General features: G+C 60.2%; 1 protein-coding gene across 1 annotated transcript in view; it reads left to right on the forward strand.

Annotated features, from left to right (window-relative positions):
• Positions 1 to 26414, forward strand: part of LOC140399838 (metastasis-associated protein MTA2-like) — a 109972-nt gene that overhangs the window by 46200 nt on the left and 37358 nt on the right. The window contains 7 exon segments of the mRNA XM_072489292.1: positions 14940 to 15003; positions 15006 to 15051; positions 16319 to 16461; positions 17451 to 17667; positions 20041 to 20139; positions 22193 to 22321; positions 23495 to 23526. Of these exon segments, the coding sequence (XP_072345393.1) occupies positions 14940 to 15003; positions 15006 to 15051; positions 16319 to 16461; positions 17451 to 17667; positions 20041 to 20139; positions 22193 to 22321; positions 23495 to 23526 (730 nt within the window).

Raw genomic sequence — 26414 nt, forward strand, 5'->3', positions numbered from 1 at the left:
GCCACCTGGCAGCACAGCGCCCCCTCCATACTGCCACCTGGCAGCATGATGCCCCCTCCATACTGCCACCTGGCAGCGCGATGCCCCCTCCAAACTGCCACCTGGCAGCGCGATGCCCCCTCCATACTGCCACCTGGCAGCACAGCGCCCCCTCCATACTGCCACCTGGCAGCACAGCGTCCCCTCCATACTGCCACCTGGCAGCACAGCGCACCCTCCATACTGCCACCTGGCAGCACGATGCCCCCTCCATACTGCGACCTGGCAGCGCGATGCCCCCTCCATACTGCCACCTGGCAGCACACCGCCCCCTCCGTACTGCCACCTGGCAGCGCGATGCCCCCTCCATACTGCCACCTGGCAGCACAGCGCCCCCTCCATACTGCCACCTGGCAACACAATGCCCCCTCCAAACTGCCACCTGGCAGCACGATGCCCCCTCCATACTGCCACCTGGCAGCACAGCGCCCCCTCCAGACTGCCACCTGGCAGCGCAATGCCCCCTCCAGACTGCCACCTGGCAGCACGATGCCCCCTCCATACTGCCACCTGGCAGCGCGATGCCCCCTCCAGACTGCCACCTGGCAGCGCAATGCCCCCCCATACTGCCACCTGGCAGCACGATGCCCCCTCCACACTGCCACCTGGCAGCACGATGCCTCCTCCATACTGCCACCTGGCAGCACAGCACCCCCTCCATACTGCCACCTGGCAGCACGATGCCCCCTCCATACTGCCACCTGGCAGCGCGATGCCCCCTCCATACTGCCACCTGGCAGCGCGATGCCCCCTCCATACTGCCACCTGGCAGCGCGATGCCCCCTCCAAACTGCCACCTGGCAGCGCGATGCCCCCTCCATACTGCCACCTCGCAGCACGATGCCCCTCCATACTGCTACCTGGCAGCACAGCGCCCCCTCCATACTGCCACCTGGCAGCGCAATGCCCCCTCCATACTGCCACCTGGCAGCGCGATGCCCCTCCATACTGCCACCTGGCAGCACAGCGCCCCCTCCATACTGCTACCTGGCAGCACAGCGCCCCCTCCATACTGCCACCTCGCAGCGCGATGCCCCCTCCATACTGCCACCTGGCAGCACAGCGCCCCCTCCATACTGCCACCTGGCAGCACGATGCCCCCTCCATACTGCCACCTGGCAGCACGATGCCCCCTCCATACTGCCACCTGGCAGCACGATGCCCCCTCCATACTGCCACCTGGCAGCGCAATGCCCCCTCCATACTGCCACCTGGCAGCACGATGCCCCCTCCATACTGCCACCTGGCAGCACAGCGTCCCCTCCATACTGCCACCTGGCAGCACGATGCCCCCTCCATACTGCCACCTGGCAGCACAGCGTCCCCTCCATACTGCCACCTGGCAGCGCGATGCCCCCTCCATACTGCCACCTGGCAGCGCGATGCCCCCTCCATACTGCCACCTGGCAGCACGATGCCCCCTCCATACTGCCACCTGGCAGCGCGATGCCTCCTCCATACTGCCACCTGGCAGCGCGATGCCCCCTCCATACTGCCACCTGGCAGCGCGATGCCCCGTCCATACTGCGACCTGGCAGCGCGATGCCCCCTCCATACTGCCACCTCGCAGCACAGCGTCCCCTCCATACTGCCACCTGGCAGCACACCGCCCCCTCCGTACTGCCACCTGGCAGCGCGATGCCCCCTCCATACTGCCACCTGGCAGCACAGCGCCCCCTCCATACTGCCACCTGGCAGCACAGCGCCCCCTCCATACTGCCACCTGGCAGCGCGATGCCCCCTCCATACTGGCACCTGGCAGCACAGCGCCCCCTCCATACTGCCACCTGGCAACACAATGCCCCCTCCAAACTGCCACCTGGCAGCACGATGCCCCCTCCATACTGCCACCTGGCAGCGCGATGCCCCCTCCATACTGCCACCTGGCAACACAATGCCCCCTCCAAACTGCCACCTGGCAGCACGATGCCCCCTCCATACTGCCACCTGGCAGCGCGATGCCCCCTCCATACTGCCACCTGGCAGCACGATGCCCCCTCCATACTGCCACCTGGCAGCGCGATGCCCCCTCCATACTGCCACCTGGCAGCGCGATGCCCCCTCCATACTGCCACCTGGCAGCGCAATGCCCCCTCCATACTGCCACCTCGCAGCACGATGCCCCTCCATACTGCCACCTGGCAGCACAGCGCCCCCTCCATACTGCCACCTGGCAGCACAGCGCCCCCTCCATACTGCCACCTGGCAGCACGATGCCCCCTCCATACTGCCACCTGGCAGCACGATGCCCCCTCCATACTGCCACCTGGCAGCACGATGCCCCCTCCATACTGCCACCTGGCAGCGCGATGCCCCCTCCATACTGCCACCTGGCAGCGCGATGCCCCCTCCATACTGCCACCTGGCAGCGCGATGCCCCCTCCATACTGCCACCTGACAGCACAGCGTCCCCTCCATACTGGCACCTGGCAGCACAGCGCCCCCTCCATACTGCCACCTGGCAGCACGATGCCCCCTCCATACTGCCACCTGGCAGCACGATGCCCCCTCCATACTGCCACCTGGCAGCACGATGCCCCCTCCATACTGCCACCTGGCAGCACGATGCCCCCTCCATACTGCCACCTGGCAGCACGATGCCCCCTCCATACTGCCAACTGGCAGCACAGCGCCCCCTCCATACTGCCACCTGGCAGCACAGCGTCCCCTCCATACTGCCACCTGGCAGCACACCGCCCCCTCCATACTGCCACCTGGCAGCGCGATGCCCCCTCCATACTGCCACCTGGCAGCGCGATGCCCCCTCCATACTGCCACCTGGCAGCACGATGCCCCCTCCATACTGCCACCTGGCAGCACAGCGTCCCCTCCATACTGCCACCTGGCAGCACAGCGTCCCCTCCATACTGCCACCTGGCAGCACGATGCCCCCTCCATACTGCCACCTGGCAGCGCGATGCCCCCTCCATACTGCCACCTGGCAGCACACCGCCCCCTCCGTACTGCCACCTGGCAGCGCGATGCCCCCTCCATACTGCCACCTGGCAGCGCGATGCCCCCTCCATACTGCCACCTGGCAGCACACCGCCCCCTCTGTACTGCCACCTGGCAGCATGATGCCCCCTCCATACTGCCACCTGTCAGCACAGCATCCCCTCCATACTGCCACCTGGCAGCACGATGCCCCCTCCATACTGCCACCTGGCAGCGTGATGCCCCCTCCGTACTGCCACCTGGCAGCGCGATGCCCCCTCCATACTGCCACCTGGCAGCACAGCGTCCCCTCCATACTGCCACCTGGCAGCACAGCGCCCCCTCCATACTGCCACCTGGCAGCGTGATGCCCCCTCCATACTGCCACCTGGCAGCGCGATGCCCCCTCCATACTGCCACCTGGCAGCGCGATGCTCCCTCCATACTGCCACCTGGCAGCACACCGCCCCCTCCGTACTGCCACCTGGCAGCGCGATGCCCCCTCCATACTGCCACCTGGCAGCGCGATGCCCCCTCCATACTGCCACCTCGCAGCACAGCGTCCCCTCCATACTGCCACCTGGCAGCACACCGCCCCCTCCATACTGCCACCTGGCAGCGCGATGCCCCCTCCATACTGCCTCCTGGCAGCACAGCGTCCCCTCCATACTGCCACCTGGCAGCGCGATGCCCCCTCCATACTGCCACCTGGCAGCGCGCTGCCCCCTCCATACTGCCACCTGGCAGCGCGATGCCCCCTCCATACTGCCACCTGGCAGCATGATGCCCCCTCCATACTGCCACCTGGCAGCGCGATGCCCCGTCCATACTGCCACCTGGCAGCATGATGCCCCCTCCATACTGCCACCTGGCAGCGCGATGCCCCGTCCATACTGCCACCTGGCAGCGCGATGCCCCCTCCATACTGCCACCTGGCAGCGCGATGCCCCCTCCATACTGCCACCTGGCAGCACAGCGTCCCCTCCATACTGCCACCTGGCAGTTCGATGCCCCTCCATACTGCCACCTGGCAGCGCGATGCCCCCTCCATACTGCCACCTGGCAGCACAGCGCCCCCTCCATACTGCCACCTGGCAGTTCGATGCCCCTCCATACTGCCACCTGGCAGCGCGATGCCCCCTCCATACTGCCACCTGGCAGCATGATGCCCCCTCCATACTGCTACCTCGCAGCACAGCGTCCCCTCCATACTGCCACCTCGCAGCACACCGCCCCCTCCATACTGCCACCTGGCAGCGCGATGCCCCCTCCATACTGCCACCTGGCAGTTCGATGCCCCTCCATACTGCCACCTGGCAGCGCGATGCCCCCTCCATGCTGCCACCTGGCAGCATGATGCCCCCTCCATACTGCCACCTGGCAGCACGATGCCCCGTCCATACTGCCACCTGGCAGCGCGATGCCCCCTCCATACTGCCACCTGGCAGCACAGCGTCCCCTCCATACTGCCACCTGGCAGCGCGATGCCCCCTCCATACTGCCACCTGGCAGCATGATGCCCCCTCCATACTGCCACCTCGCAGCACACCGCCCCCTCCATACTGCCACCTCGCAGCACGATGCCCCCTCCATACTGCCACCTGGCAGCACAGCGCCCCCTCCATACTGCCACCTGGCAGTTCGATGCCCCTCCATACTGCCACCTGGCAGCACAGCGCCCCCTCCATACTGCCACCTGGCAGTTCGATGCCCCTCCATACTGCCACCTGGCAGCGCGATGCCCCCTCCATACTGCCACCTGGCAGCATGATGCCCCCTCCATACTGCCACCTGGCAGCGCGATGCCCCGTCCATACTGCCACCTGGCAGCGCGATGCCCCCTCCCTACTGCCACCTGGCAGCGCGATGCCCCCTCCATACTGCCACCTCGCAGCACAGCGTCCCCTCCATACTGCCACCTGGCAGCACAGCGCCCCCTCCATACTGCCACCTGGCAACGCAATGCCCCCTCCAAACTGCCACCTGGCAGCACGATGCCCCCTCCATACTGCCACCTGGCAGCGCAATGCCCCCTCCAGACTGCCACCTGGCAGCACGATGCCTCCTCCATACTGCCACCTGGCAGCATGATGCCCCCTCCATACTGCCACCTGGCAGCGCGATGCCCCCTCCATACTGCCACCTGGCAGCGCGATGCCCCCTCCATACTGCCACCTGGCAGCGCGATGCCCCCTCCATACTGCCACCTCGCAGCACAGCGTCCCCTCCGTACTGCCACCTGGCAGCACGATGCCCCCTCCGTACTGCCACCTGGCAGCGCGATGCCCCCTCCATACTGCCACCTGGCAGCGCGATGCCCCCTCCATACTGCCACCTGGCAGCGCGATGCCCCCTCCCTACTGCCACCTGGCAGCGCGATGCCCCCTCCATACTGCCACCTGGCAGCGCGATGCCCTCTCCATACTGCCACCTGGCAGCACGATGCCCCTCCATACTGCCACCTGGCAGCACAGCGTCCCCTCCATACTGCCACCTGGCAGCACAGCGCCCCCTCCATACTGCCACCTGGCAGCGCGATGCCCCCTCCATACTGCCACCTGGCAGCACAGCGCCCCCTCCATACTGCCACCTGGCAGCACAGCGCCCCCTCCATACTGCCACCTGGCAGCACGATGCCCCCTCCATACTGCCACCTGGCAGCACAGCGCCCCCTCCATACTGCCACCTGGCAGCACGATGCCCCCTCCATACTGCCACCTGGCAGCACGATGCCCCCTCCATACTGCCACCTGGCAGCACAGCGCCCCCTCCATACTGCCACCTGGCAGCACAGCACCACCTCCATACTGCCACCTGGCAGCACGATGCCCCCTCCATACTGCCACCTGGCAGCACGATGCCCCCTCCATACTGCCACCTGGCAGCACGATGCCCCCTCCATACTGCCACCTGGCAGCGCGATGCCCCCTCCATACTGCCACCTGGCAGCGCGATGCCCCCTCCATACTGCCACCTGGCAGCACGATGCCCCCTCCATACTGCCACCTGGCAGCGCGATGCCCCCTCCATACTGCCACCTGGCAGCACGATGCCCCCTCCATACTGCCACCTGGCAGCACGATGCCCCCTCCATACTGCCACCTGGCAGCACGATGCCCCCTCCATACTGCCACCTGGCAGCACGATGCCCCCTCCATACTACCACCTGGCAGCACGATGCCCCCTCCATACTGCCACCTGGCAGCACGATGCCCCCTCCATACTGCCACCTGGCAGCACGATGCCCCCTCCATACTGCCACCTGGCAGCGCGATGCCCCCTCCATACTGCCACCTGGCAGCACGATGCCCCCTCCATACTGCCACCTGGCAGCACAGCGTCCCCTCCATACTGCCACCTGGCAGCGTGGTATCTCCTCCATACTGCCACCTGGCAGCGCGATGCCCCCTCCATACTGCCACCTGGCAGCACGATGCCCCCTCCATACTGCCACCTGGCAGCGTGGTATCTCCTCCATACTGCCACCTGGCAGCGCGATGCCCCCTCAATACTGCCACCTGGCAGCGCGATGCCCCCTCCATACTGCCACCTGGCAGCACGATGCCCCCTCCATACTGCCACCTGGCAGCACAGCGTCCCCTCCATACTGCCACCTGGCAGCACGATGCCCCCTCCATACTGCCACCTCGCAGCACGATGCCCCCTCCATACTGCCACCTGGCAGCACAGCGCCCCCTCCATACTGCCACCTGGCAGCACGATGACCCCTCCATACTGCCACCTGGCAGCACAGCGCCCCCTCCATACTGCCACCTGGCAGCACAGCGCCCCCTCCATACTGCCACCTGGCAGCACGATGCCCCCTCCATACTGCCTCCTGGCAGCACAGCGTCCCCTCCATACTGCCACCTGGCAGCACGATGCCCCCTCCATACTGCCACCTGGCAGCACAGCGTCCCCTCCATACTGCCACCTGGCAGCACGATGCCCCCTCCATACTGCCACCTGGCAGCACAGCGTCCCCTCCATACTGCCACCTGGCAGCACGATGCCCCCTCCACACTGCCACCTGGCAGCGCGATGCCCCCTCCATACTGCCACCTGGCAGCGTGATGCCCCCTCCATACTGCCACCTGGCAGCACAGCGCACCCTCCATACTGCCACCTGGCAGCGCGATGCCCCCTCCATACTGCCACCTGGCAGCACGATGCCCCCTCCATACTGCCACCTGGCAGCGCGATGCCCCCTCCATACTGCCACCTGGCAGCACGATGCCCCCTCCATACTGCCACCTGGCAGCACGATGCCCCCTCCATACTGCCACCTGGCAGCACGATGCCCCCTCCATACTGCCACCTGGCAGCACAGCGCCCCCTCCATACTGCCACCTGGCAGCTTGATGCCCCCTCCATACTGCCACCTGGCAGCACGATGCCCCCTCCATACTGCCACCTGGCAGCACAGCGCCCCCTCCATACTGCCACCTGGCAGCGCGATGCCCCCTCCATACTGCCACCTGGCAGCACGATGCCCCCTCCATACTGCCACCTGGCAGCACAGCGTCCCCTCCATACTGCCACCTGGCAGCGCGATGCCCCCTCCATACTGCCACCTGGCAGCACGATGCCCCCTCCATACTGCCACCTGGCAGCACAGCGTCCCCTCCATACTGCCACCTGGCAGCGCGATGCCCCCTCCATACTGCCTCCTGGCAGCACAGCGCCCCCTTCATACTGCCACCTGGCAGCGCGATGCCCCCTCCATACTGCCACCTGGCAGCGTGATGCCCCCTCCATACTGCCACCTGGCAGCGCGATGCCCCCTCCATACTGCCACCTGGCAGCGCGATGCCCCCTCCATACTGCCACCTGGCAGCACACCGCCCCCTCCGTACTGCCACCTGGCAGCGCGATGCCCCCTCCATACTGCCACCTGGCAGCGCGATGCCCCCTCCATACTGCCACCTCGCAGCACAGCGTCCCCTCCATACTGCCACCTGGCAGCACACCGCCCCCTCCATACTGCCACCTGGCAGCGCGATGCCCCCTCCATACTGCCTCCTGGCAGCACAGCGTCCCCTCCATACTGCCACCTGGCAGCGCGATGCCCCCTCCATACTGCCACCTGGCAGCGCGCTGCCCCCTCCATACTGCCACCTGGCAGCGCGATGCCCCCTCCATACTGCCACCTGGCAGCATGATGCCCCCTCCATACTGCCACCTGGCAGCGCGATGCCCCGTCCATACTGCCACCTGGCAGCATGATGCCCCCTCCATACTGCCACCTGGCAGCGCGATGCCCCGTCCATACTGCCACCTGGCAGCGCGATGCCCCCTCCATACTGCCACCTGGCAGCGCGATGCCCCCTCCATACTGCCACCTGGCAGCACAGCGTCCCCTCCATACTGCCACCTGGCAGTTCGATGCCCCTCCATACTGCCACCTGGCAGCGCGATGCCCCCTCCATACTGCCACCTGGCAGCACAGCGCCCCCTCCATACTGCCACCTGGCAGTTCGATGCCCCTCCATACTGCCACCTGGCAGCGCGATGCCCCCTCCATACTGCCACCTGGCAGCATGATGCCCCCTCCATACTGCTACCTCGCAGCACAGCGTCCCCTCCATACTGCCACCTCGCAGCACACCGCCCCCTCCATACTGCCACCTGGCAGCGCGATGCCCCCTCCATACTGCCACCTGGCAGTTCGATGCCCCTCCATACTGCCACCTGGCAGCGCGATGCCCCCTCCATGCTGCCACCTGGCAGCATGATGCCCCCTCCATACTGCCACCTGGCAGCACGATGCCCCGTCCATACTGCCACCTGGCAGCGCGATGCCCCCTCCATACTGCCACCTGGCAGCACAGCGTCCCCTCCATACTGCCACCTGGCAGCGCGATGCCCCCTCCATACTGCCACCTGGCAGCATGATGCCCCCTCCATACTGCCACCTCGCAGCACACCGCCCCCTCCATACTGCCACCTCGCAGCACGATGCCCCCTCCATACTGCCACCTGGCAGCACAGCGCCCCCTCCATACTGCCATCTGGCAGTTCGATGCCCCTCCATACTGCCACCTGGCAGCACAGCGCCCCCTCCATACTGCCACCTGGCAGTTCGATGCCCCTCCATACTGCCACCTGGCAGCGCGATGCCCCCTCCATACTGCCACCTGGCAGCATGATGCCCCCTCCATACTGCCACCTGGCAGCGCGATGCCCCGTCCATACTGCCACCTGGCAGCGCGATGCCCCCTCCCTACTGCCACCTGGCAGCGCGATGCCCCCTCCATACTGCCACCTCGCAGCACAGCGTCCCCTCCATACTGCCACCTGGCAGCACAGCGCCCCCTCCATACTGCCACCTGGCAACGCAATGCCCCCTCCAAACTGCCACCTGGCAGCACGATGCCCCCTCCATACTGCCACCTGGCAGCGCAATGCCCCCTCCAGACTGCCACCTGGCAGCACGATGCCTCCTCCATACTGCCACCTGGCAGCATGATGCCCCCTCCATACTGCCACCTGGCAGCGCGATGCCCCCTCCATACTGCCACCTGGCAGCGCGATGCCCCCTCCATACTGCCACCTGGCAGCGCGATGCCCCCTCCATACTGCCACCTCGCAGCACAGCGTCCCCTCCGTACTGCCACCTGGCAGCACGATGCCCCCTCCGTACTGCCACCTGGCAGCGCGATGCCCCCTCCATACTGCCACCTGGCAGCGCGATGCCCCCTCCATACTGCCACCTGGCAGCGCGATGCCCCCTCCCTACTGCCACCTGGCAGCGCGATGCCCCCTCCATACTGCCACCTGGCAGCGCGATGCCCTCTCCATACTGCCACCTGGCAGCACGATGCCCCTCCATACTGCCACCTGGCAGCACAGCGTCCCCTCCATACTGCCACCTGGCAGCACAGCGCCCCCTCCATACTGCCACCTGGCAGCGCGATGCCCCCTCCATACTGCCACCTGGCAGCACAGCGCCCCCTCCATACTGCCACCTGGCAGCACAGCGCCCCCTCCATACTGCCACCTGGCAGCACGATGCCCCCTCCATACTGCCACCTGGCAGCACAGCGCCCCCTCCATACTGCCACCTGGCAGCACGATGCCCCCTCCATACTGCCACCTGGCAGCACGATGCCCCCTCCATACTGCCACCTGGCAGCACAGCGCCCCCTCCATACTGCCACCTGGCAGCACAGCACCACCTCCATACTGCCACCTGGCAGCACGATGCCCCCTCCATACTGCCACCTGGCAGCACGATGCCCCCTCCATACTGCCACCTGGCAGCACGATGCCCCCTCCATACTGCCACCTGGCAGCGCGATGCCCCCTCCATACTGCCACCTGGCAGCGCGATGCCCCCTCCATACTGCCACCTGGCAGCACGATGCCCCCTCCATACTGCCACCTGGCAGCGCGATGCCCCCTCCATACTGCCACCTGGCAGCACGATGCCCCCTCCATACTGCCACCTGGCAGCACGATGCCCCCTCCATACTGCCACCTGGCAGCACGATGCCCCCTCCATACTGCCACCTGGCAGCACGATGCCCCCTCCATACTGCCACCTGGCAGCACGATGCCCCCTCCATACTGCCACCTGGCAGCACGATGCCCCCTCCATACTGCCACCTGGCAGCGCGATGCCCCCTCCATACTGCCACCTGGCAGCACGATGCCCCCTCCATACTGCCACCTGGCAGCACAGCGTCCCCTCCATACTGCCACCTGGCAGCGTGGTATCTCCTCCATACTGCCACCTGGCAGCGCGATGCCCCCTCCATACTGCCACCTGGCAGCACGATGCCCCCTCCATACTGCCACCTGGCAGCGTGGTATCTCCTCCATACTGCCACCTGGCAGCGCGATGCCCCCTCAATACTGCCACCTGGCAGCGCGATGCCCCCTCCATACTGCCACCTGGCAGCACGATGCCCCCTCCATACTGCCACCTGGCAGCACAGCGTCCCCTCCATACTGCCACCTGGCAGCACGATGCCCCCTCCATACTGCCACCCTCGCAGCACGATGCCCCCTCCATACTGCCACCTGGCAGCACAGCGCCCCCTCCATACTGCCACCTGGCAGCACGATGCCCCCTCCATACTGCCACCTGGCAGCACAGCGCCCCCTCCATACTGCCACCTGGCAGCACAGCGCCCCCTCCATACTGCCACCTGGCAGCACGATGCCCCCTCCATACTGCCTCCTGGCAGCACAGCGTCCCCTCCATACTGCCACCTGGCAGCACGATGCCCCCTCCATACTGCCACCTGGCAGCACAGCGTCCCCTCCATACTGCCACCTGGCAGCACGATGCCCCCTCCATACTGCCACCTGGCAGCACAGCGTCCCCTCCATACTGCCACCTGGCAGCACGATGCCCCCTCCACACTGCCACCTGGCAGCGCGATGCCCCCTCCATACTGCCACCTGGCAGCGTGATGCCCCCTCCATACTGCCACCTGGCAGCACAGCGCACCCTCCATACTGCCACCTGGCAGCGCGATGCCCCCTCCATACTGCCACCTGGCAGCACGATGCCCCCTCCATACTGCCACCTGGCAGCGCGATGCCCCCTCCATACTGCCACCTGGCAGCACGATGCCCCCTCCATACTGCCACCTGGCAGCACGATGCCCCCTCCATACTGCCACCTGGCAGCACGATGCCCCCTCCATACTGCCACCTGGCAGCACATCGCCCCCTCCATACTGCCACCTGGCAGCTTGATGCCCCCTCCATACTGCCACCTGGCAGCACGATGCCCCCTCCATACTGCCACCTGGCAGCACAGCGCCCCCTCCATACTGCCACCTGGCAGCGCGATGCCCCCTCCATACTGCCACCTGGCAGCACGATGCCCCCTCCATACTGCCACCTGGCAGCACAGCGTCCCCTCCATACTGCCACCTGGCAGCGCGATGCCCCCTCCATACTGCCACCTGGCAGCACGATGCCCCCTCCATACTGCCACCTGGCAGCACAGCGTCCCCTCCATACTGCCACCTGGCAGCGCGATGCCCCCTCCATACTGCCTCCTGGCAGCACAGCGCCCCCTTCATACTGCCACCTGGCAGCGCGATGCCCCCTCCATACTGCCACCTGGCAGCGCGATGCCCCCTCCATACTGCCTCCTGGCAGCACAGCGCCCCCTTCATACTGCCACCTGGCAGCGCGATGCCCCCTCCATACTGCCACCTGGCAGCGCGATGCCCCCTCCATACTGCCACCTGGCAGCACGATGCCCCCTCCATACTGCCACCTGGCAGCACAGCGTCCCCTCCATACTGCCACCTGGCAGCACAGCGTCCCCTCCATACTGCCTCCTGGCAGCACAGCGCCCCCTTCATACTGCCACCTGGCAGCGCGATGCCCCCTCCATACTGCCACCTGGCAGCGCGATGCCCCCTCCATACTGCCACCTGGCAGCGCGATGCCCCCTCCATACTCCCACCTGGCAGCACAGCGCCCCCTCCATACTGCCACCTGGCAGCGCGATGCCCCCTCCATACTGCCACCTGGCAGCGCGATGCCCCCTCCATACTGCCACCTGGCAGCGCGATGCCCCCTCAGTGCTGCCACCTGGCAGCGCGATGCCCCCTCCATACTGCCACCTGGCAGCGCGATGCTCCCTCAGTGCTGCCACCTGGCAGCGCGATGCCCCCTCCATACTGCCACCTGGCAGCACAGCGTCCCCTCCATACTGCCACCTGGCAGCGCGATGCCCCCTCCATACTGCCACCTGGCAGCGCGATGCCCCGTCAGTGCTGCCACCTGGCACTCGATGCCCCCTCCATACTGCCACCTGGCAGCACAGCGTCCCCTCCATACTGCCACCTGGCAGCGCGATGCCCCCTCCATGCTGCCACCTGGCAGCGCGATGCCCCCTCCATACTGCCAACTGGCAGCACGATGCCCCCTCAGTGCTGCCACCTGGCAGCGCGATGCCCCCTCATTGCTTCCCACCTGGCAGTGCGGCGTGCCCTCAGTGCTGCCACCTGGTCCAGCAACAGTTGGTGCTTTCAAGAAAATCGATGAAATTATGGATTACCGGGCCGGGATGTCCAGTTGCAAAAGTTCTGATCCAGTTCTTCCAAAATGGATGAATCGTTCCTGGGATCCAGAATCCAAGTTGATACAAGCAGAATAGGAGCCCATTGGACCATCCACAAAGCAACCTCCGCCCGCGCCCCCCCCCCCCCCTCCTCTTCTCTCCCCATCCCCACCCCCTGTTCTTTCATCAGCCCTTGTTGTTTCTGCCCAGTTGTTCTTTATCCCAACAATATCCATTCGACAACACAGATTTACTCAGCTGGTCTTTACACTGCTGTTTGTCCTCCCTCCCTATCAGCATATTCTATTCCTTCCTCACCGACCTCAAGGCCCCCTCAAATGTCGAATGCACAGCCTGGACATGATGTTCTGACTGCTTCTTAACAAAGGGCTTGCACAGATCGCCCTTAACATCTTGTCCTGCCACTGTAAAGGTTTGTCCACTTTATCCCTCTCCCAAATTGGCCTTCTCCTACCGATTTCTGCATGTTCCTATTCCCACTCCCAAAATGTGTCACCTCAGTTTATCCTGTATTACATTTGCCCAGATAACTGCCTATCTGTGCCTGTCCTCGTAAAGTCCTCTCAGCGAACCATTTTCCTATTTTTGTGTCGCCTGCAGATTTGACATTTCTCTAACGATCAAGGAGGGCAGTGATTCCCCACTGTTATGTTTGTTTCTCCAGTCTTGAGTGACAACCATTTAGTCAACTTGCTGCACTGCCCCCACCCCCTTCCTCCTCCTCCTCCTCCTCCTCCTCCTCTCCTGTGTAAATTTCAGCTTGGCACCCGAACTCTCAGCAATTTGGGGCAGCACGGTAGCATTGTGGATAGCACAATTGCTTCACAGCTCCAGGGTCCCAGGTTCGATTCCCCGCTGGGTCGCTGTCTGTGCGGAGTCTGCATGCCCTCCCCGTGTGTGCGTGGGTGTCCTCTGGGTGCTCCGGTTTCCTCCCACAGTCCAAAGATGTGCAGGTTAGGTGGATTGGCCATGATAAATTGCCCTTAGTGTCCAAAATTGCCCTTAGTGTTGGGTTGGGTTATGGGGGATAGGGTGGAGGTGTGGACCTTGGGTAGGGTGCTCTATCCAAGAGCCGGTGCAGACTCGATGGGCCGAATGGCCTCCTTCTGCACTGTAAATTCTATGATCTATCCCATTCGCCCACCGTCCCTGTGCTCCCGGCCTGCTTTGGTGCCTTCCTGTGTCCATGGCCCTCACTTTTCCTGATCTCGGTAACCTCCGCCAGCCCTACAACTCTGAGATCGCTACATCCCTCAAGCTCTGGCCTTTCAACACTCCACCGCTGGCATTTGTGCCTCCAGCTGCCTGGGCCCGAAGCTCTTCAATTTCCTCGCAAAACCTCTCCATCTCCCTCTTCTCCTTCAAGGCACTCCTTGTAACCTACCTCTTTGGACGAAGCTTTTGGTTGCTTGCCCTAGTTTCTCATGTGCTCCAATGTGTTAATTTTGTCTGATTACCCAGCCGTGAAGCTCCTTGCGATGGGGCGGCACGGTGGTTAGCACAGTTGCTTCACAGCTCCAGGGCCCCAGGTTCGATTCCGGCTTGGGTCACTGTCTGTGTGGAGTCTGCACGTTCTCCCCGTGTCTGCGTGGGTTTCCTCCGGGTGCTCCGGTTTCCTCCCACAGTCCAAAGATGTGCAGGTTTAGGTGGATTGGGGATAGGGTGGGCTTAAGTAGGGTGCTCTTTCCAAGAGCCGGTGCAGACTCGATGGGCCAAATGGCCTCCTTCTGCACTGTAAATTCTATGAAATAACTATTTTGGATACAAGCTACATAAAAGCAAATTGTTGCCCTATCTGTCTTTGACTTACCATGTCTTTCCAAGTGGACATCAATTTTATTTCTGACCCTCCTTTCTTCCCCTCGTGAACGCTGGCTTTCTTTCCCTAATCTGTTTATTTCTTGTCCTGCAGCACCAAACCCAACCCGAATCAGATTGTGTGCGTTGGGTCAAAGGGGGGGCTGATGAACGGAGCGGCGGGTTCCAGAAATCTGCAGCCGGCTTAACCTGCGAGAGCTGTCACAGTAAGTGGAGACAAGCCCTTTGTCCCTCCCAGCCTGGCTGTACTCTACATGTAATCCGGCGTTAGACAGCATCAACAAGGTCACCTTTCCAGGCCGCAATCTCGGCCTCCTTCGTTCACTTTTGGGGGGGCGGAGGCGGCAACCTGTCGGTTGGCATTCGCGCCCACGAATCTCCGACGGTAGCGGGATGGGTCAGAGGAGCTGTTCTGTTGACCCCAGTCCCCCAGAAGAGGAAGGATGTGTTGAGGCTTTGAAAGGGACGCGTTGGAGATTTACTCGAATGGTACCAAGGGGGATGGGATGAGGAGTTTCATTTGGTGCGGAGAGATTGTTGGAGCTGGGATTATTCTCCTTGCAACAGAGAAAGTTAAGAAGGATAATTGGGCAAGGAACCAGAGGAAGATGATATTTTTACACGGCGAGTTGTTATCCTCTGAAGGCTCAGCTTGGAAAAGGCAGAGGAAGCTGATTCAATAGCAGCTTTCAAAAGAGGGAATTGAAGAAATACTTAATGGGGACAAATTTGTGGAACTATGGGGGGGGGGAATGCAGAGAGATGTGGGACTAATTGGATAGATTTCCACAGACACAACCCAGGCTTAACATGATTAATCTGATCTGTGTGCCTGGCTTCCTCACTCAATTGAATTTACTGTATTTACCACATATAGGCCAGCCCTGCATTTTGCCTGTCTATAGACCACAACCTACGCAAGGTGCTCACGGCCATTATCACCATGTAACGCAGCTGTATTCACGTAAATATAGTGAACCCTATTCCGGCTTTCCTGAGCAGCCATGTGTTTTGATTGGGCTACAAGCAGCATGTTCCAGCAGGGCAGTGAGGAATGTCTGGGACTGTGCCGGATAATTTTACTAGGTATCGGGTGTTGCTGGTTGAGTGCGACAGCTGAGGGATGCTGGGTCCTCGCCTTGTCCCCATCCCAGCCTCCGTTTCCCTGGATTGGGTGGGAGGGCAGGGGACGAGCCAGGCGTCTCCACTCCTGATGTGAATGAACGTTGGGTGAATGTGGAGTGTCTGGGAGGAGGATTCAGCGATGCTCCCTGCGGTTAAATAGCTTTCAGGCGCTTAACTGGTGAGAATCCCCCCTCGGATGATGGCGGAGAACTGGTCCCTGGTGAGTTGGGTACCTTCAGGGAAGGTGGGGTGGGGGGGGGGGGGGGAAATGTGTTTGATGAACGGACAAAGCTATTTGTTTCTTGATGCCAAGGTACTGACCTCTGTTGAATTGCCCTGTTCCTCCAGCCACACAGTCTCCACAGTGGTATGCCTGGGGACCTCCCAACATGCAGTGTCGTCTTTGTGCGTCCTGCTGGATTTACTGGAAGAAATACGGTGGCCTAAAGACACCAACTGCACTTGACGGGGAAAAGGCACAGCCTCCTCCAGTAAGATTGCAACTAAACTACTATTCACTTTGTTCAGAATAAAATTCAGCCCTTTTGCATTGTACCAAGTCAGTGGTCATGCGGCTGAACAATACTTCAACTGTCAGCCGATCTTCCGTGGCATTGTTTGTCAGTAAAACACTCTCTCTCTCTCTCTCTCTCTCTCTCTCTCTCGGTCTGTCTGTCTGTCTGCCTCTCTCTCTCTCTCTCTCTCTGTCTGCCTCTCTCTCTCTCTCTCTCTCGCTCTGTCTGCCTCTCTCGCTCTCTCTCTCTCTCTGCCTGCCTCTCTCTCTGTCTGCCTCTCTCTCTCTCTCTCTGTCCCTCTCTCTCTCTCTCTCTCTCTGTCTGCCTCTCTCTCTCTGTCCCTCTCTCTGTCCCTCTCTCTGTCCCTCTCTCTGTCCCTCTCTCTGTCCCTCTCTCTGTCCCTCTCTCTGTCCCTCTCTCTGTCCCTCTCTCTGTCCCCCTCTCTGTCCCCCTCTCTGTCCCCCTCTCTGTCCCCCTCTCTGTCCCCCTCTCTGTCCCCCTCTCTGTCCCCCTCTCTGTCCCCCTCTCTGTCCCCCTCTCTGTCCCCCTCTCTGTCCCCCTCTCTGTCCCCCTCTCTGTCCCCCTCTCTGTCCCCCTCTCTGTCGCCCTCTCTGTCGCCCTCTCTGTCGCCCTCTCTGTCGCTCTCTCTGTCTCTCTCTCTCTCTCTAATGCATTCCCTCCCTTGCCGGGTAGCTAGGAAGAACGATAAAAGAAAAGCTGGAAATGCAGATCAGTTCGCATCTAAGAAAGAAGTTTCTTCTGTGAACTGTGGAGCTCTTCCAGCATCACACCCATACTCACCCACACTCCGCACTCCACATTCTGGCATTTCAGGAGAAATCTTTACAATTTCTTTCTCTCTGGACCTTCCTTCTGTGTTTTTTTTAATCATCGTCTTGAAGCTTCCTGTCCCAACCCCAATCGCAGCCTTTCAGCTTCTTGCCACTTTCTGTTTTGCTTCCTAGGAGCCCAAACCGAAAGGGCCATGTGGTCGTCAGGATCCTCAGGGTTTGCTGTCCTATAACAGCTCCAAACTCCTGGCCAAAAACCGGCAGACGTTCCTCCTCCAGACGACCAAGCTCACCCGCATTGCTCGGCGGCTCTGCGACGACATCCTGCGTCCGAGGAGGGCGGCCAGGCGCCCTTACATTCCCGTCAACATTGGCGCCATCAAGACCGAGTGTAAGTAGGTCCCACTGCCCGAGGGGGGGGGGCGAGCAGACTTCGCCCACTCTAAACCCAAGGGCGCATCTTCCATTGGCAAAACCTGGTGCTGAGGCTGAGCGGGCCAGGCCGGGGCTGAGGGGAACGGGCCGGGGCTGGGCGGGCCGGGGCTGGGCTGAGCGGGCCAGGCCGGGGCTGAGGGGAACGGGCCGGGGCTGGGCGGGCCGGGCCGGGGCTGAGGGGAACGGGCCGGGCCGGGGCTGAGGGGAACGGGCCGGGGCTGAGGGGAACGGGCCGGGGCTGGGCTGAGCGGGCCAGGCCGGGGCTGAGGGGAACGGGCCGGGGCTGAGGGGAACGGGCCGGGGCTGGGCTGGGCTGAGCGGGCCAGGCCGGGGCTGAGGGGAACGGGCCGGGGCTGAGGGGAACGGGCCGGGCCGGTGCTGGGCGGGCCGGGCCGGGGCTGAGGGGAACGGGCCGGGCCGGGGCTGGGCGGGCCGGGCCGGGGCTGAGGGGAACGGGCCGGGGCTGAGGGGAACGGGCCGGGGCTGAGGGGAACGGGCCGGGGCTGAGGGGAACGGGCCGGGGCTGGGCGGGCCAGGCCGGGGCTGAGCGGGCCAGGTCGGGGCTGAGGGGAACGGGCCGGGCCGGGGCTGAGGGGAACGGGCCGGGGCTGGGCGGGCCGGGGCTGGGCGGGCCGGGCCGGGGCTGAGCGGGCCAGGTCGGGGCTGAGGGGAACGGGCCGGGCCGGGGCTGAGGGGAACGGGCCGAGGCTGGGCGGGCCGGGGCTGGGCGGGCCGGGCCGGGGCTGAGCGGGCCAGGTCGGGGCTGAGGGGAACGGGCCGGGCCGGGGCTGAGGGGAACGGGCCGGGGCTGGGCGGGCCGGGCCGGGGCTGAGCGGGCCGGGGCTGAGCGGGCCGGGGCTGAGCGGGCCGGGGCTGAGCGGGCCGGGGCTGAGCGGGCCGGGGCTGAGCGGGCCGGGGCTGAGCGGGCCGGGCCGTGTTCTGTGTAAAAGAGATGTATGAACAAGAACAAAGAACAGTACAGCACAGGAACAGGCCCTCCAAGCCTGTACTGATCACGTATGAAGGGGAATTGATTGTGGTCTCTAAGAGATTTTGGGTAGAAATAGGGCAGTGTTTCCACTTCTGAGTAAATCCAAAAATACAATTCATTTTTTTCCCAATTAAGGGGCAATTTAGCGCGGCCAATCCACCTCCCCTGCACATCTTTGGGTTGTGGGGGCGAAACCCACGCAGACACGGGGAGAATGTGCAAACTCCACACAGACAGTGACCCAGAGCCGGGATCAAATCTGGGTACTTGGTGCAGTGAGGCAGCAGTGCTAACCACTGCGCCGCCATGCCCCTATGAAGCAGCAGTGCTAACCACTGTGCCACCGTGCCCCTATGAAGCAGCAGTGCTAAACACTGTGCCACCGTGCCCCTATGAAGCAGCAGTGCTAACCACTGTGCCACCATGCCCCTATGAAGCAGCAGTGCTAAACACTGTGCCACCGTGCCCCTATGAAGCAGCAGTGCTAACCACTGTGCCACCGTGCCGCCATGAAGCAGCAGTGCTAACCACTGTGCCGCCTTGCCCCAATTAAGCAGCAGTGCTAACCACTGTGCCACGTGCCGCTTCAGTGAGGCAGCAGTGCTAACCACTGTGCCACGTGCCGCTTCAGTGAGGCAGCAGTGCTAACCAATGGGCCACTGTGTCGCCATGAAGCAGCAGTGCTAACCACTGTGCCGCTCCAGTGAAGCAGCAGTGCTAAACACTGCGCCACCGTGCCCCAATGAAGCAGCAGTGCTAACCACTGTGTCACCGTGCCACCATGAAGCAGCAGTGCTAACCAATGGGCCACCATGAAGCAGCAGTGCTAAACACTGTGCCGCCATGAAGCAGCAGTGCTAGCCACTGTGCCACCATGAAGCAGCAGTGCTAACCAATGGGCCACCGTGCTGCCATGAAGCAGCAGTGCTAACCAATGGGCCACCATGAAGCAGCAGTGCTAGCCACTGTGCCACCATGAAGCAGCAGTGCTAACCAATGGGCCACCGTGCCGCCTCCTCAATATCCTCCCCGTCGGGGAATGAACCCAGGATTCCCGCGTGACAGGCAGGGACATCAGCCCACTGTACTAACGAGGTTTTATGTGAGAATGAGGATATTGGAGGGGCTTTGGCTGGAGAGTTGGGGTGCTGGAGGATTAGAAACAGGAGATGGCCAATCAATCCCTCAGCCTGTTCCGTCGATCTGTCGCTCAACTCCCTTTAACCGCTTTTGTTACGTGTCCTCTCGATACCGACCGAAATATCTATTGGCTCCGGGCGCCATTCTCTCTAACCATTGCCATTGCTGAGATTTGACCCCATTCTGTTTTCCCCTCAGGTGCGGTCAGACTTCCAAAAGCAGCAACAAAGCCACTCCGGGTTCAGCTGGTGGCCCGGCCGACGTTAGCTCAGATCATGAAGGAGTTGGGGGAAGTGGGTAAGTCACAAGGAACATTTAGAGGTGTGAGATTTAGGAATTCCGTTTTCACAACATCTTTGGAGGGCGCCTCGCGCTCACCCTCTTTGCGGGGGGGCCCACGTTGCCCCCCCCCCCCCCCCCCCACCTGCCCCGAATGATGTCAATGCCCACCTGACCCCGCCCACACTCCACTCTCGCAAGGCACAGAAACCCCCAAATCACTGCTTGACCGACTGCCGGAGTGCTCTTTAACTTAGCCCGTGCTAATTGATAAACTGAACACCAAGCCGGCCGGTTGTCAAGTGTGGTGGACGAGGTGGTCGATATCGCCATCTGTGTCCTGAGGCGGGGAAACGTGAACTGGCTGATGAGTAACGGGCTGGAGATATCAGCCGGTGATATGGCTGCAGCACAGCACAGGCCTGTGCAGGACAGCACGAGCCAGTCCGGTGCAGGACGGCACGAGCCAGTCCGGTGCAGGACGGCACGAGCCAGTCCGGTGCAGGACGGCACGAGCCAGTCCGGTGCAGGACAGCACGAGCCAGTCCGGTGCAGGACAGCACGAGCCAGTCCGGTGCAGGAGCAGATACTCCGATGCAGTGGAGTGTCCAGTCCAAGTCTTGTCAGAACCGTCTGCACGTGAGCACCAGCCATTATGTCAAACCAGCAAATGGCCTCTCTTGAAGAACAGAACTTAGGCTGGAGAACGTGGGAGAGGGACAGATTTTTCTTTTAGGATTTTCTTGCTTCGTCAGTTGTTTACCATCCATGGCAATTTAGGTAGCTATTCTTCTGAACTTTATCTTCACAGCATCACCAACCACATCATCGTGGGTAAAACGTACGGATCAATTGTCAGTACTGCAGAACTTGCCAGATGTCACTGACTCATCTTACTTCACAGATAATCGTTTGCCCTTCACTGCAGAGGGAAAAACATTCATCTGAAGCATTCGTGGCAGGTTTTGTTAAAAAGATCTTTAGAATCATAGAATTTACAGTGCAGAAGGGAGGCCATTCGGCCCATCAAGTCTGCACCAGCCCTTGGAAAGGGCACCCTACACAAGCCCACACCTCCCCCCTCCCCGTAACACCACCCAACCGAACCTTTTTGAACACTTAAGAGCAATTTAGCACGGCCAATGCACCTAAATTAGGTTTCCACATTTGGAAAGATTGCCTGCAAACCATCACATGCACGTCTGTACAAACCAGCTGGTGATTTCGAAGCACAGAGCCCATCATTATCTTTTTTTAAATTAAATTTAGAGTACCCAATTATTGTTTTCCAATTCAGGGGCAATTTAGCGTGGCCAATCCACCTACCCTGTTAAAAAGCACTCAAAATAATTCAACAGTCTTCTTCAGAGATTCACTTCTACTCTGCAATTGCACCATTATTGTGGCGCAAATAACACGACAGTCCCAATGATGATCTTTTTCCATTTCAAAGTGACTTCATTGTCTCTAGTTTTCTCAAAAAATAACACTGTCTTGTACACTTATCTTCATCAGTGGGACCTGTATTCTTTGTTAATGTTAGTGCCTCTGCTTCCACTGAGTTACAGCCATTTTGAACTTCCATGACAAAACGCCGAACTGAGTCGAACTATCGTGCAGCTTTCAGTAAAGTTGTATCAACATTTTGCAGCGACTTGTTGACCTATTCTTCAAAGTAAACAATTCCACAGAACAGTAAAGACTGCAATTTCATACTTTTCAAACTTCTCTGCTCAGGATACGCTGGCTGAAAGGACAGCGAAAGCAGATTCACCAACTTTAAAATGACATATTGCATGAATACTTGAAGGGAAAATACTTATGACGGACTAAATGCTGTGTCGTTCACCGGCTAACCGAGCTGCCCCCTGTGACGGTGAATGTCACAGATCCACATGGTACTGTCCTCCAGGTGTCCTCTGTGTCCTGTCCCAACACCCTTCCTGAGCCAACAGTTCACAAGTGACCACTAATTTGTGCGCAGAAGCCTCCGTGATGAATCGGGTACATGTTTAAACGCAGTGCCTCCCTTCCTTTGCTCGAACTCACGCTGAGAATGTTTAATTTGCAGCGGCACGCAGTCCAGCGAAGCCGCGGATCGTGAAAGGGACTGAAACAAACCGAACCATACTCAACATCAACCGGGGAGTGTTGTCCCTCCTGGGGAAGCGCACATTCAACAAACAAAACGGGCTTGAGGGTGAGTTACAGATTGTGCCCACTGTTTGCAACACATTTACAGGTCAGGGTCCGCGTCAGACGCACCTGTCCGTGATATCATTGGAGAGCAATGGGTGTATTAACCCCTCAAGTCGGAAAAGGTTTATAAATATTGAACGCCAGGTGCCATAGATTTACTAGTGTTTGAAATTCTTGAAGCAGTACCTAGAATCATAGAATCATAGAAGTTTACAGCATGGAAACAGGCCCTTCGGCCCAACCAGTCCATGCCGCCCAGTCAATGCTTGCGTGTTTGTAAAAGTTACAGTTCTGAACCTGGGTATTTTGGGGTTTAAGCAGTCCAATTAATCTATTGCAACATTCACCTCTTATCTCACCCTTTCAATTGGGGTTCTACTGCCCCGGGCCTGGCATCGCCCCGGGCCTGGCATCGCCCCGGGCCTGGCATCGCCCCGGGCCTGGCATCGCCCCGGGCCTGGCATCGCCCCGGGCCTGGCACCGCCCCGGGCCTGGCACCGCCCCTGGCCGGGTCCCTGGTGCTGTTAGGCAACAGTGCTAACCACTGAGCCACCATGCCACCCAGTTGATTCGACGGACTTTGGGGCCTGATCGGAGCCATAATTGCCGGGATTGGAACGGATGATTTATTTATCCTCTGTTTAAATTGGGCACTTGGAAGAAGCAACACACTCATAATTCCGCTAACCTGGGGCCTTGGGGCTCGCTACTGTCTGGTGGGAATGTGGGTAATCGGGTGGCACAGTGGCGCAGCGGTTAGCACTGGTGCATCCTGGGGGCGGCATGGTGATGCAGTGGTTAGCACTGCTGCCTCACGGCGCCGAGGATCCGGGTCACTGTCCATGTGGAGTTTGCACATTCTTCCTGTGTCTGCGTGGGCCTCACCCCCACAACCCAAAGATGTGCAGGGTGGGTGGATTGGCCGCGCTAAATTGCCCCTTAATTGGAGGGAAAGATAGAATTGGGCGCTCTAAATTTGAAAGAAAAGGAATGTAAGTAAACTTGATAGGCGAGATCTTATCTCTCCTCTTGCATACGTTTCAAATAGTCATTTAGCAGGTGTGTTGGAGAGAATGCTCAGAAGGTCTTTTAACCTGGCTGCCTTTGCATGCTATTTGCTTATCTGGTCTGCATTTGTACTGATGTTTCTTTTCCCATTCTCCCTGCTTTACAGGATCCCCAAGTCCCATTCATATAAGGCAGATGGTAAGTGTTGGGCAACTGTTAACATGACTGTGCAGTGTGTTGTGACGTCTGAGTGCACTGAGCTCAAATGCCAGCATTATAGTGCTCAATATCGGGTGGAGAGACTGCGGAGTCTGCACGTTCTCCCCGTGTCTGCGTGGGTTTCCTCCGGGGCCTCCGGTTTCCCCCCACAGTCTAAAGATGTGCAGGTTAGGTGGAGTGGCCGTGATCAATGCATGGGGATACGGGGATAGGACGGCGGTGGAGGGGGGTCCGTGTTGGGTGTTCTTTCGAAGGGTCAGTGCAGACTCGATGGGCCGAATGGCCTCCTTCTGCACGATAGGGATTCTATGGGATATAGACTGCAGTTGATACGAATTATCCAATCTTATCACTCAATCATCTTGTACGATACATATAACCAACACAGCTCCATCACAAATGAGTTGCTCTGCCCCCAGTACCCTGTGTCGCTGACTGTATCTCTATCGGTGTTAATCCAGCTCCCTCACACTGTCACTCAGTAACCCCTCTCCCCCAGCACCCTGTGTTACTGACTGTGTCTCTACTGATGTTAATCCAGCTCCCTCACACTGTCACTCAGTAACCCCTCTCCTCCAGCACCCTGTGTTACTGACTGTATCTGTACTGATGTTAATCCAGCTCCCTCACACTGTCACTCGGTAACCCCTCTCCCCCAGCACCCTCTGTTACTGACTGTATCTCGACTGATGTTAATCCCGCTCCCTCACACTGTCACTCAGTAACCCTTCTCCCCACAGCACCCTGTGTTACTGACTGTATCTCTACTGATGTTAATCCAGCTACTTCACACTGTCACTCAGTAACCCCTCTCCCCCAGCACCCTGTGTTACTGACTGTATCTCTACTGATGTTAATCCAGCTACTTCACACTGTCACTCAGTAACCCCTCTCCCCCAGCACCCTGTGTTACTGACTATCTGTACTGATGTTAATCCAGCTCCCTCACACTGTCACTCAGTAACCCCACTCCCCCAGCACCCTGTGTTACTGACTGTATCTCTACTGATGTTAATCCAGCTCCCTCACACTGTCACTCAGTAACCCCTCTCCCCCCAGCACCCTGTGTTGCTGACTGTATCTCTACTGATGTTAATCCAGCTCCCTCACACTGTCACTCAGTAACCCCTCTCCCCCAGCACCCTGTGTTGCTGACTGTATCTCTACTGATGTCAATCCAGCTCCCTCACACTGTCACTCAGTCACCCCTCTCCCCCAGCACCCTGTGTTACTGACTGTATCTCTACTGATGTTAATCCAGCTCCCTCACACTGTCACTCAGCAACCCCTCTCCCCCAGCACCCTGTGTTACTGACTGTATCTCTACTGATGTCAATCCAGCTCCCTCACACTGTCACTCAGTCACCCCTCTCCCCCAGCACCCTGTGTTACTGACTGTATCTCTACTGATGTTAATCCAGATCCCTCACACTGTCACTCAGTAACCCCCCCCCCCCCTCGTGTTACTGACTGTATCTCTACTGATGTTAATCCAGATCCCTCACACTGTCACTCAGTAACCCCTCTCCCCCAGCACCCTGTGTTACTGACTGTATCTCTATCGGTGTTAATCCAGCTCCCTCACACTGTCACTCAGTAACCTCTCTCCCCCCAGCACCCTGTGTTACTGACTGTATCTCTACTGATGTTAATCCAGCTCCCTCACACTGTCACTCAGTAACCCCTCTCCTCCAGCACCCTGTGTTACTGACTGTATCTCTATCGGTGTTAATCCAGCTCCCTCACACTGTCACTCAGTAACCCCTCTCCCCCAGCACCCTGTGTTACTGACTGTATCTCTACTGATGTTAATCCAGCTCCCTCACACTGTCACTCAGTAACCCCTCTCCTCCAGCACCCTGTGTTACTGACTGTATCTCTATCGGTGTTAATCCAGCTCCCTCACACTGTCACTCAGTAACCCCTCTCCTCCAGCACCCTGTGTTACTGACTGTATCTGTACTGATGTTAATCCAGCTCCCTCACACTGTCACTCAGTAACCCCTCTCCCCCAGCACCCTGTGTTACTGACTGTATCTCTACTGATGTCAATCCAGCTCCCTCACACTGTCACTCAGTAATCCCTCTCCCCCAGCACCCTGTGTTACTGACTGTATCTCTACTGATGTTAATCCAGCTCTCTCACGCTGTCACTCAGTAACCCCTCTCCTCCAGCACCCTGTGTTACTGACTGTATCTGTACTGATGTTAATCCAGCTCCCTCACACTGTCACTCAGTAACCCCTCTCCCCCAGCACCCTGTGTTACTGACTGTATCTCTACTGATGTTAATCCAGCTCCCTCACACTGTCACTCAGTAACCCCTCTCCAGCACCCTGTGTTACTGACTGTATCTGTACTGATGTTAATCCAGCTCCCTCACACTGTCACTCAGTAACCCCTCTCCCCCAGCACCCTGTGTTACTGACTGTATCTGTACTGATGTTAATCCAGCTCCCTCACACTGTCACTCAGTAACCCCTCTCCCCCAGCACCCTGTGTTACTGACTGTATCTCTATCGGTGTTAATCCAGCTCCCTCACACTGTCACTCAGTAACCCCTCTCCCCCAGCGCCCTGTGTTACTGACTGTATCTCTATCGGTGTTAATCCAGCTCCCTCATTTTCTTTGAAGACTATGAAACATAGGAGCAGAAGCAGACCATTCGGCCCATCGAGTCCTGCTCCGCCATTCAATTAGATCATGATCGATTTGATGATCGTCAAACCACTTTATCCTCGTAACCCTTGCTTCTTTTGCTGTTTAGAAACCTGTCTATCTCAACCTTGAACGTGCTTAACAACCCAGCGCTCCAACTGTCTGCGGTCAGGAATTCCACCGAATCACTAGAACATACAGTGCAGAAG

The sequence above is a fragment of the Scyliorhinus torazame genome, chromosome 24 (assembly GCF_047496885.1).
Source record: "Scyliorhinus torazame isolate Kashiwa2021f chromosome 24, sScyTor2.1, whole genome shotgun sequence".
Classification (NCBI taxonomy): domain Eukaryota; kingdom Metazoa; phylum Chordata; class Chondrichthyes; order Carcharhiniformes; family Scyliorhinidae; genus Scyliorhinus; species Scyliorhinus torazame.